Raw genomic sequence first — 13186 nt, forward strand, 5'->3', positions numbered from 1 at the left:
TCACTGGTGTTAGAATCACAGAGCATGGAACCATCGGACAGTTTGAGTTGGAAGGGACCTTAAAAGGTCATTTACAACCCCACTGCAATGAACAGGGACATATTCAACTACTCCAGGTTGCTCAGAGCCTGCCCAACCTTGAATGTTCCCAGAGATGGGACATTCACCATATCTCTAGGCAACTCGCTCCAGTTTTTCACCACCCTGACTAAAAAAAAATTTCTTCCTTATATCTTGTCTGAATCTATCTTCTTTTCACTTAAAGCTATTACCTGCTGTCATATCTCAACAAGTTCTGCTAGAAAAGTTTGTCCCCGTCTTTCTCATAGGCCACTTTAAGTACTGAAAAGTCACAATAAGGTCTCCCTAGAGCCTTCTCTGCTCATGGCTGGACAATCCCAGCTCTCTCAGCCTGTCTTCATAGAGAGATGATCCAGACCCCAGTCATCTTTGTGACCCTCCTGTAGACCCACTCTAACAGGCCCATGTCCTTCCTGAGGACCCCAGAATTGGACACAGCAGTCCAGGTGGGATGTCTCCAGAGCAGAGCAGAAGGGCAGAAACATTTCCCTTGACCTGCTGCTTACACTGGTTTTAAGGCAGCCTAGGATGAGGTTGACCTTCCAACCTACAGGCAGACTTTATTGGCTCATGTCCAGTCTCTTATCCACCAGCATTCCCATGTCCTTCTTGGCAGGGCTGCTCTCCATCTGCTTATCCCCCTGACTGTGTGGATTGTTCTCATCCAGGTGTAGTACCTTGTACTTGGTCCTGTTGAACCTCATGAGATTCCCATGGGCCACTTCTCATACTTGTTCTGGTCTCTCTGGATGATATCCCAGCCCTCAGGTGTGTCAACCACACCACTCAGCTTGGTACCATCTGCAAATCTGCTGAGGGTGCACTCAATCCTTCTGTTTATGTCATTGCTGAAGATATTAAATAGTACTGATCCTGGTGCAGACCACCACTTGTCATTGATGTCTATGTGGACAATGAGCTGCTGACCACTATCCTCTGGATGCAACTGTCCAATCAATTCCTTATCCACTGAAAAGTCCACCCATCAAATCCATCTCTCACCAGTTTAGAGAGAAGGACGTTGCAAGGGACAGTGTCGAAAGCCTTACACAAGTCCAGACAGATGACACCTGCAGCCCTTCCCTTGTCCACTGATGTAGTCACTCCATCATAGAAGGCCACTAGGTTGGTCAGGAAGGATTTTCACTTGGGGAACCAGTGTTGGCTGTCCCGAATCACCTCCCTGCCCTCCATGTGCCTTAGCACAGCTTCTAGGAGGATCTATTCCATGGCCTTCCCAGGCATAGAGGTGAAGTGGTCAGTAGTTCCCAGGTCCTCCTTTCTACCCTTTTTAAAAATGGAAGTAATGTTGTCCTTTTTCCAATCACCAGGGACTTCTCCTGACTGCCATGACATTTCATGGAGAGTGGCTTGACAACTACATCAGCTAACTCCCTCAGGACTCTGGGATGCAGCTCATCAGGTGCCATAGACTTTCATGCATGTTCAGGTTCCTCAGGTGGCCACAGAGATGATCTTGTCTTAAAGTGGGAGGGACTCTGCTCCCTGAGTCCCCATCTTGCAGTCTAGCCACTCAAAAGGTGTGGGAAGAGAGGTTTCCATTGAAGACTAAGGTAAAAAGTACCTTGAGTACCTTGTCCATTGTTAGAAGTTTGTCAGTCTTGCTCACAAGGGGGATTACACTTTTTTTGACCTTTCAAGTTAGAAGAGTTAAGAGAGTTGAACACGTATGTTATATTTCCCTGAGGCAGTTTCCACGTGCATGACCAGCCTTTACTCAGCAGCTTTTCATTCTAGAGAAGGTCTTACTGACCCCGGCAGGTTTGGAGAACTTCTATTTCACATGGATTAATGGTTATTTAATAACTTATTAAATTAGCTACTTTTTAACAGCTGCATATCATGTCTTTGTCTCCAATTCTTTAAACAGATTTATTTTACTATGTTTACAGGTATAATGGTCCTTAATTCCTTGGGGAAGAACCTCAGTTTCTTGAAGAAACCTTGAGGAAATTTGTAGCAAGGGAATTTAATTATTTTGAACCATATATATTTCAGAAGAGCTGTGTGGTGTAACACTGGTGTGGTGAAGAATTTAGGGAAAGGACCAGAGTAGAAGGTGGGGAGAAGAGCCAGATCTGTGAAGAAGAATGGTTTTTCCTGTGCCTCAGCACTGCACAGCCCCCAGCTGCAATATGCAATTAGTGCTGTGTGATGTTCCCGGTCTCCCAGTCGGGGCATCCTGTAGAGTATGGCATTGGGCACAAAAAACAGGAACAGTGCCCTCAAGAACAGGCCACCAAAATAGTACAAAGTCCCACCTGGCCCACAGTGGGTCAAGGCTTTATAATGTGGATTTATTTTAGTCAGGGGAAACCTTCTTATATCAGGTCTGACCTGGTTTGCTGCCATTTCTTCCAAGTACTTCTGCAATGCTACTCATGCGATACTTGCGGAATCCTCTCCCTAATTTTCTCTAATGCACAGGCTACTCCCCCTCCATGTAAGTGCCTCCTGAAAATTTATGAGCTGCTCTCTGTCAACAGTACATTGTTTGGTTTCTCAAGAATAAGCAATGCTCAGTAGGGAATAGGGCAAGGGAATTTTTTGTATAAAACATAATTTGTAGGTACAGTAGGAAAAACACACAGAAAAAGATAACTATATCCTTAAAATAGGCTGGTGATGGCCATAAAGATCAGCACTTTGGATTTAAATTATTTTGGGGGCTTTCATTTTCTAAGCATTTTTTCATATGAACTATAAGAAACCTTTTTCTTTTAAAGAAATAATGATTATTACTTATATAATTATGTAATATTTATATAATGTGTAATATGGTTTTTAAAGATTCTTACAGTTAAACAGAAATGAGCTAATGTCCACCTTGTTGTCTATTATAATAAAAATGTACACAAAAGAGGGTTTTACTCAGCCACTCCCAAAATGAACTTGTTTGAACTGTTATTAGGGCTTAATTTTCAAACAGCAACATTCCAGTCAAGTTTTTTCATGAGTTTTGTTTTAAGGAAGGAGTTTATCATCATGTTACTATTTCCAGTGGAGTGACTTTTATTGCTAATAGGTAAATCACAAGCATTATTATACATCTAGTGTATACATATTTTGTGGCGTTTGTGTGTTTGCAGGCAAGTGTATGCACACATGTTCCACAGGCTGAAAATCTGACCTGTAGCTGTTGTAAAATAGAAAGAGGCATTAGTGAGTTGATGTTTAAACTCAATAAAGCTAATATAAACCAAATTGCTGCTTACTGTAGCTCTTTTCTGACCTTTATGAACGCTGCACACTTTCCCCTATGCTCATCCTAATTTGATGTTAAAAGTATTTTTCACAGACATGTCAGTAGGAGGCAGTGGTTTTTATTGTAATATAGACTATGTGCCATGTAAAATTACTGGAAGTTCCGGATTTATAAAATATGCTATTCCAACCTCTTTACAGCACAATCTTTTGTGCTATCCAGGTATTTTTTTGTCACCAGAGAAGTGGAAAGCTCTGATGTTGCCCCTTGTCTGGACCCTGGTTGCACCTCCTCTTTCTGCAGTTCCTGCCTTGCTTCCTTGCCCTCTATATCTATATGCTGTCTGTCTCTCCAAAAAGCTTTCCATCTTGCTGCTAAATTATATTTAGTATATTTAAAGATATTTTCTTATCATTATTCTGAGACAGTTTGGTTTTACAGATCAGCTCAAAACCAGACCATCAGCCATTTCAGCCTGTGAGCTGGGTTTCTCTCCTCTCCTCTCACATCTGTGCTCCTCTGCAGCCAATTGCAGATTCTCTCCACCAAATATTTCTCTTCCTCAGCTACCATTCCTTGCACTGACTATCAAAGTGAAATCTTTGACTTTCATGAAATATTTCAGGCAACACTGCTATCTGAGATTAGCTACGTTCATTTAAGCAAAGTAATATTTTAATAGAAGTGACACAGAAGCACGTTATGCAGATTTGGGTTATTCAGGGATATCTGCAGAGAAACCGGTCCTTTATGTAAACGTCTTCAAGATAGAAATAAAATTCTTCAGCAATATAGCAAATTAAAAAAAAAATCACTGCTAAAAGTGATTGAAAAATCTGAAGTAGATTGAAATCCCTTTTGCCTGAATAAGTTTTAATTGCATAACCTTGGCAGTACACAAAATAAAATCCCAGCTACTTCCAAGCAAGTAATATCAAGGCTTATCTACTGCTTATCTAGTAGAAAAGAAATGTCAACTGCTGCTGAATGGTGAGGAGGAAAAGATCTTCCAGATTCTCTTAGAGGAGAGACTTCATACTAGATATTTCTAATGACTATTCAAGAAGCTTTTTAATTATGAAATACTATGCATGCTTCTGAATGGACAGGGAATCGTAGAAAAATGCAATTGGCAGCTGACGAGTGCAAATAAATCATTTTAGAGACAGAAGGAAAATTCAATCTTAGTAATGGTTATATAATAGGAACAAAAAATGTGTAACAAAAACAGGCCACTGTTTACTCTCTCAAAAATATAATTTATAGTGAATACATTTTACTCAGCACTGCAATTTGTAATTTAATTTGTGCATAAGCCATAATGAAAATATCATTATAATTACCTTTGAATTACACAATCTTGCATCTTTTGTTTCAAAACTAAAGAATGCTTATTATAAAAGCTGTACTTCAGTGTTTCACAGTGGTGTTCCCTGCCTTGATTTAACATGCTTGACTTACTGACTGAGTCTGTTCTATTTCTGGCTCTCAGGACTGCTCTGAGTCTGTGGGGACTGAGAGGCTGAGTAGGACTACAGATGCACATCTGTGGAAGGTTTTATGCGTGGATTTTTTTTGTCCCTGGTAAACTGGGAGATTATGATTGATGAGCCCAGCATTAGGGTAATGTTATCAGGGACACTTTCTGCCTCTGTCCTTTGTACCGTTGCTGAGGTCAGACCATAATCATGTTAGCATTGAACATAGTGCTTTATTAATGTTTCATGAGTAACTCCATAGTAATCAGTCTAGCTTTGTACAGATAAATAAAACTGCTACAACAATCCCTGAAGCATACATGGAATGTTTTAGAAGATACTGTAATAGGTCTTAAAAGTAACTTGACTGAATGTCTTTTCCAGTCTTTATAATAAGTCTAATTTTTACAAGTTTAAAGGAATCTCTTTTGATGGAAAATCATTTCCACTTCCACTTCTGTATTTAGTTTGAAGTGTAAAACACCCAGCTGAACAATCAAATGATTAAAAAAATCAAACCCCCTGCCTGCTATTTATCCAATTGCACAGAATTTTAGTAAAGCTTGTTAACCAGTTGGTTAAACTGTGTTGATTTATGACACTGTGCCTCTGTGATGTTTCCTAGGCTGTTCTGTGTTTTCTTTGGTAAGTATCAGGATGAAATGCTGGAATTCTTGCTATGACTTAAAGAAAATGTTTACATTCATAAATGTGCAAGTAGTATAGAAGGATGTGTATTTACTCCCACATAAAATTACACATAATATATGCCTGCAGAAAGCACAAAAAAAGAGAAGAAAATATGAACAGAAGAAAACAGTGTCGGCTAGGGAAAAAAAAGATCCCACTGTATGTCATGCAGTATCACACAGGATTCTTCCCACTGAAATGAAATTATTACTGCTGATTTTATTAAATAAGGGATCAGGATAACCCTTACTTGAAATATTCCTTAGTTTTCTGTAAACATATTCTCTTCTTGCTTTGCTAAGTTGCTGTAGAAATTCCAGGCTTGCACAAGCTTGCTGTGTTTTACACGTCAGCATCACACCCAGGCTGGTTTTTTTCCTCAAGATAGATTCTTGTATAACAGCCAAAGCCTGGCCTGGGGATGACCTAACTGAATAATACATCTGCTGGCCGGTTCAGATAATGGAATCAGACATTAGGTAGGGAATGTCAAACTTTCCAATCCCTTTGTATTTGTTCCTTTGACCAGTTCCATTCTAGTGACCAAAAAGACAGGGTACCAGCAGATTTGTTGTATGTGTTAACAAAAAGCCTACATGAGGAATTTTTTCTGAAAAATTATGACACATTCAAATTATTACATTTTCAAAATGTAATTCCATTACTTCTTACTACACATACTATCAGCATTTTTATGAAAAGGATTATCCTTCTTTAGCTACTTGCTCTTCATAATAAGCTTTGTAAAATACTATGCATATATCATGCTCTTTAAACTCCCAAAGTTATTCACTTTGCTTTTATCCTCTGAACTCCATCCAAATGTGAATGTTTCTGTTTTCTAGTCACCCAGAAGTGAACCCAATATTCCAGGTGCAGTCTCAGAAGGACCATAGACAGGTACAACTGTATACTTCCTCAGTGATGCAATGATTCTCCATAGATTGCATCAAAATACACTTATTTCTGGTGGACATAGAATAACAGAGTTTTATCTAATCTAATTGCTGTTCATTGTCACCCCTACCTTGCTCTGTTTTTGTTTCCACACTTCTGCTCCTTATTATCTTTTAATTCTTTCCTCCCAAGGTGATTTTCAGTCTATTTTCTGCATCTAATTCAAATAAAGCTATGCTTCTTTCTCCTGTTTTGTAGGCAGTTCCTAATTTTATTATCATTTGCAAACTTCCTCAGACTGCTCATTTGAAGATAGCATGTATCTGTGTAGAGATGAATTTTAGCTACTGATCATGCTCTTGCTAAAAGTAGGTGATGGGGTGAATAAAGGCCATGCAGAAACTGCCTCCTGGTAAAACTGTGTGAGAATAGCATAATGCTCACATGTGTGGGGAAAGGGCTAGAAAACAGTAGAGGAAGGGTCTGATACAAATGGGTGATCATTTTTGCTTTTAGAATCTGCAAAGTACTCCATTAGTTGAAGCCTGTAATTATACTACTACTCTAGTCTTCATCAGTTTGTCTGTCTCCTGGCAGTCTGAGCACACTTACACACATGTGGATCAGTAATTACCTCACTGTCAAGTCCTGTAGTTCTACAGAGGCTGAAATGCTATACTCTAAATTTGTGTAAGCAGCTGTTTTCTTCAACAGCACAAAACTTTTCTGTGGAGAGCTGCTCTGCTACTTTCTAGAAAGCAGAAATTGCACAAGGGAAATTAAATAAACTAAAGCTTAAGCTTTTCTTCAGGTGATCTCTTATCACATAGTGCCTTTATCCTTTCCAACATTGTGGAAAGAAAAGATAATAAAATGCAATTTAAGATACAAGGAAGATTCTTTACAAAATTTAAGAATGGGGGTCCTTAATATGCATCTCTCATTATATCTCCCAATAGGTGGCAGCTTGCTTCTCCTTTTTCACCAAGGAATCACACTTCTGTTCTTTCAGATGTCAAAACTAAACCTCTAGGTAAACTTTAGAGTGCTTATGCCTGGGCTCAGTTTGGGTTTAGCCACAACCACAGCCCAAAAAAGGGCTCTGCACAGTGACACAGGCACTCCAGAGACATATACCTGTGATTGCACATCCCACACTCCCGTGATCCTTTGAGCACACCTCCTTCTTTTCTAGCAAAATTGCACTTGAATTTACTTCCATCAGCTGTGACAATTAGTTGGTTTTAAAAAGAATTTTACAATATATGAGGTAAAAAGAGAATCAGCCAAGAAATGTTGCCCAGCTTCTTCCAGTCAATGACAGACTAATCTGTCAATGACAGAACACATTTCTCCTGGTTTGTGTAGTACATTTCATATGTCTCAAGTGATGAGGTTGCCATCACTTCCTTAGGAGACTGTTGTACATATGTCAAACCACTTATTCTTCTAAATGGAGGATACTTCTAAATCATCTACATCTAGGAATAGGTTTGTTTTTTCAATATTCTTCTATTCTTTTGAACTTCATAGAGCTATTTTTTTTTCTATCAACTCCTGAAGAACAATTTTCTTTAAATAGACAGTTCTTAAAATTAAATTACCAAACTGATCAGAAAAAAACCCCAACAAATCAACACAGCTAGATTTACAATGCTACCACAAAAGCACTTTTGGGAATAAAGCATAAACTGAACAGTTTTGCAACCGTATGGAAACCCACAGCTTATGAAATCACAGTACTGACTCTTTAAGAAAGACAGGATATACGCATTTTAAGGAAGTACTATTTCCAGAACAGAACCATAAATTGAAGTATTGCTGGCCAAAGCATCTGAATATACCTTGCTCTTTCTAAAAATTACTAAAAGCATACACATGTATTAACTTTATCAATAATAAAATAATTGTCTATCAAATTAAAGAAAAAAATATATACCAAAAATGTTCTTTCTGCTTAAATTCTGGAGGCCTCATGATGATTTACATCAGAGCAGTTCTTCTGCAAAATTTCTTCAAAGATTCAGTTTGCTTATGTTCACATTTCTACACTTCCAGTTCATCTCTGATGAACAGGAAGTGCATATCATCAGGTGAATAAGGAATACAAGATGGCTTGCAGTATATCAGCATTTATAGTATTCTTTTATTTTTTGATGTAGAGGTGGTGAGGAGGAACAGACATAAATTTTTCAGGCTATCTTGTATTACCAGGCTCATGCTTTCTCATGAGAGAGTAAAAAACTGAATTTAACTTTCTATAATTTGGGTACACGGAAGGAAAATCCACTGTAAAATAAAGGGTTCTGTCAAGCAAGACAGACTGCAAATTCTCCTTCGCTTTTTATTTTATTTCTCTAAATCTAGTTCTAAAGAGATGAAAAACAGAATTAGGTTAGCTTGCTAAAATACAGAACCCTTCAGACTAAATGAAAGTACAGCTTACCATCCTGTTGATACGGACGAAGTCTTCAGGCTTCTTGGCCCATGGAGGGAGATCAACGTCATTCACAACAATTTCATCTTCCCTGATTCCTAGATTATATCCATTACTGTTGACAAACATCTCAGGTAGGTAGTAAAATTCTGGAATTAACTCCTGGCAGGGAGAAAACACACAAAGAGGCTTCGCATTTGAGATACTAAATGGTGCTCCCAGAATCAGGATCTCTTGTAGTACATATTAAAGCATTCCTGGTTTTGCTTAAGTTTCTCTGCACCCTTTTTTAAGAAATTTTATAACCCACTTTATTTGACTTACAGTCAAATGTATTCCTCATGATTAAATATTCAATCTTTGTTTTTCCCATATCTGTTTTTATGAAAAGCACAACTTTAGAAAGGCAGAGCATATGAGTAAAGGAGACCTCTTCAGAATAATATATACAAGGAAATTTATGCTAAGCTTTCAATATGAAAATATATTGGATTTTTAAATTACTATTTAACAAAAATACTTAAAAGGGAAAAATTTGAAGATATAACAGTATCTTGCTCTTACTTTCTCTATAGTCTTTAATTGCATGAGAAAAAGTGGCAAGTTGATTACCTATATAAGGAAAAATAATACACAATGAATGACTTTTTTCTACTGTAAGAAAAATTCAAGAATAGACAGAGGGAAAAATATCAGTACAACAAATGTCCTTCAAACATTTATGTGATACTTAAATATCACTAATATTAATTATCACATGATACTTAAGTATCACTACGTGATACTTAAAATGCCAAAGATCGATAATTGCAAAATATAATAAATTATAGATAACTTAGGGTGTGAAGTTTTTCCCAATTTCCAGGACAGCTAAACAGGAATGCATTTTGACATAATGAATATCGCTATTTTTTCCTATTATTTTAGCATTAAGTGTTGAACTGCAATAACAAAAAAGCTTTAAATCCCACTATCTCTTCTCTAATATCCAGATATGGATTAAATTCACCAAATTGCATTGTTAAAAGCATTATGGCATTCAGTTGTGTAACATGATCAAAACTGATGACACAGCACCTGAAACCTGAGTCTCTTTGTCGTCATTTCAAAGGCTGCAGACATGCGAAGCAAAAAATATCCCACTGCAGACACAAACTTATCTAATTAAATCTGATCTGCAGCTCCATAGAGAATAGAGCAGTTAAAGCATCCTTTCAAATTTATTAAGAAAAAAAAGTGTATTTGTTACAATTTTAAGTATGTTTAGGGAGGCAATTTAATTGCTTCTTTACATCATGGTATACTAATATAGGTTAGACTAAAATGCAAAGCCAATCAGTATCTAACCAGTATAAAACATTAACCAAGTGAGACACGCCTGAACCTGAATAGCTTGTTATAAAACAAGCTGTAATTTCAAACAGAAAAACAATTAAATTATTAGACTTAGTACATAATAAAAGAGAAGCTAGAGCAAAGCCAAAATAAGAACAATCATGAATATCCTATAATGTTAAAAGAAAAAAGATTCATTTAGTGACCATCTTAAGTTTTATTATATACACCTCTAATTTATTCAGAGTATTTCTAAAAGCAATCTTCCCCCTTCCCCCAAAACAGAATTCACTAAATCTCAGGTTCCAAAGGAAGCCCTTTGGTTTTCTCTAATGGACCCCAAAGAAGAATGAAGGATCCTCACAGCTGGAGAAAACTATACAGAAATCTTTCAGGACTTCAACAAACCACTAACTCAGAACTAGGAGCAAGCCACAACCCACCATAAGCTACCACACAAATCACTTACAAACTAAGAACATTGCCTTAAAAAAGGAAAAATTAATCTAAAATCCAATATTCAAATGGAACAGAATTTATTAAGGAAAAAGTTAGCAAAGTTTGTTTCTATTTTGTATAAAAGCCTTGAAGCACACACCACTGGCTTTGATTACTATCCACTTTTATTCAATGGGGTGGCATACTAACCTGTAATGTCACAGCAACCAAGTTCTGTGGTTCCATTAAAGAAAAGTTATTTGTTAAATTTCCTTTTTCAGTTTTAAATGTCATCGTATGTAACTGTGGACTTTTACATCTAACATACCTGAAAGATTTCTGCTACCCAGAGACACATCTAGCGTTTAACTGAATTCTACTAACCTTTTGGCTTTAGGGGTATCTTGAAACAAAGGGATTTAAGCCACTAAGTATTTTTAATGGTATTTCTATTTAGTAAGTTTATCTTTGTTGGTCTTTGCTTTCAGGGTAATTTAATGTTCACTTGTCTGGTATAGCAGAAAACATAAATAGAAAAAGAATAAACAAAAGTATGTGATTAAATTTCTTCGTAAGATTTATTGTGTTGTGTATGTTTAGTTTGAACTGTCTTATTCCTGTGCTCTGGAAATTAACCAGTGCCAGACTTCTAAATCCTCTTCAAATAACACTCTCCCTAGAATCCTAATAATTTCAGTTACACATCTCCTGGCAGGTTGTTTTTTTTTTTTTTTTTAGTCAAAGTAAAAAACTAAACATAGTATTTAAAAAAAAATTAATAAACCCGCTGTTTTATAGTCTCAACATTCTCTCCAATGTTATTTTTAGTGCAGCCTGTAATTATGTTTGCTTATTTGAGTACTATTTAGCATGAATTGAACCTTTTCTTGAAATGTGAGCCATGTCGCATGTGACCTTTCCCAGATACTCGCATGTTTCCCATACTTTGTATTAACCATTCAGTTTTCTTTCGTAGCATTTGATATTCCTCTTGTAATTTTGCTGTCTCCACTATTGACTAGACTAAGAAACAACAGCACTTAAAAATAGCACAGATAAATATATCCCCTTCTCATTTCTAGAGAATGAATGAATGTATAGTATGGAAGCCTGTGGCACCCTGTATGTATGAACTTAAGATTCATGTATTTAACTACTTAGAAGCATAGAAAATGCAACCAAGCTAGAGAAGTGTAATACAAATTTTGTTTTTATGTGTACATTGTTTATTCTGCTGTGAAAAATTGAAGAAGCCGTCTCTTCCTTCTCATGCCAATCGCAGGCAGTAGCTGGGGATAGAAGGGCAAATATTCTCTTCCCCAGGGCCCCCAAGCATGTTTCACTAAGAGAAGCATAAACTGGGAGAGAGAGAGGAAGGATTAGCAAGGCCAGTGAGGCAGCAAGGATGGAGCCCAGGAGGTTGCTAGTAAAAGAAAGGAGCAGACAGGAGTAAACCTCAGAGGAGATGACAGGATGACAACTGGGGCCCAGAGAGAATTGTGTTAACTAAGAAGCCACTGAAAGTTGCAAGAATGTACACAAGAATGCAGGAAAAGATAACAGTAGCAAGGGCTAGAGTTATTTTCAAAACCTATTTACATTTTTCTCAGCCAGAGTTTGGATTTTCTTTATTTCACAAATGGGCATGTGCCAGTTCATATTCCAATAATGATTATGACTAGAGAGAGCCAGCTCTTTCGGTGCTTTTCCTGTTATGGAGAGGAAACAGACACTGCAAATAAATAGCTGTTTTGGGGTGATATTTAGAGAGGTGACCGTGTCCATTCCTTCATTCCAGATGAGGTTCAGCTGTGACATCTATCCTGCACGCTATCTGTCTACCCTGCTGTCCCAGAAGAATTCGAATGACAGCAGCCCCACAATTCTTCCATCAACTGGTCTCAGTGTTCTTCATCTGGGGAAGTTTTACCTAACAACTGTCCTGAATCCTTCATTATGCAATCTAAGTCCATTTTCCTTTATCCTAGCTAACAATCCATCCCAGATACGGAGAATAAATTAATGTTTTCTCTTTGCATTGTTTATTACATGTTTGAAAAGCATTATTTACCAGCTTTACAGCCTTTAAGCTCCTAGAAGTCTAAATGAAGGACAATGATGTATTGCTCCATTGTTTTAGTTACACAAATGCAAAATATTCCTCTAAGCTTCCCAAATTAGCTAGCAGAATTATTGCTAAACAGTCCATAACTTAATTTATTTCTTTATATACTTCGGCCATATTATATTTTGTCACATGTTCATCACACAGAAGCCAAAATAAATGTTTTTATCAACCTTTGTAGTCTTTACATTGGAGATGGAGATCGCATACTTTTCTGACAGCATCTGCTATTTTTCATCCATTTCAGAGCAGAGTGTAATTTGTCATACAACACATCTTTTTACAAATCACCAGCTTCATACTTTAGAAGTGTCATTGTTAAATTCACCCTGAAGATAGGGACAAGGAGACTCAAAAATTAGCAGGGGGAAATTGTATCTCAGAGATGGTATTTATGTCAAGGGATAGGACACAGAAGACCTTCTGTCTCCCAATCTGCTTTTTACTTGACAGACAAAATAGTTGATAAAAGGTTTCTT

At 37.1% G+C, this 13186-nt stretch overlaps 1 protein-coding gene across 11 annotated transcripts in view; it reads right to left on the minus strand.

Annotated features, from left to right (window-relative positions):
* Positions 1-13186, minus strand: part of NBEA (neurobeachin) — a 467529-nt gene that overhangs the window by 48002 nt on the left and 406341 nt on the right. For all 11 annotated transcript variants that reach the window (XM_042014378.1, XM_042014387.1, XM_042014386.1 and 8 more), the window contains one exon: positions 8819-8971. In XM_042014378.1, the coding sequence (XP_041870312.1) occupies positions 8819-8971 (153 nt within the window). The remainder of the gene's footprint in view (positions 1-8818; positions 8972-13186) is intronic.

This window comes from Corvus kubaryi, unplaced genomic scaffold, assembly GCF_017639235.1.
Source record: "Corvus kubaryi isolate FWS band 111438036 unplaced genomic scaffold, C.kubaryi_AGA036_p1.0 split1-65, whole genome shotgun sequence".
Lineage (NCBI taxonomy): Eukaryota > Metazoa > Chordata > Aves > Passeriformes > Corvidae > Corvus > Corvus kubaryi.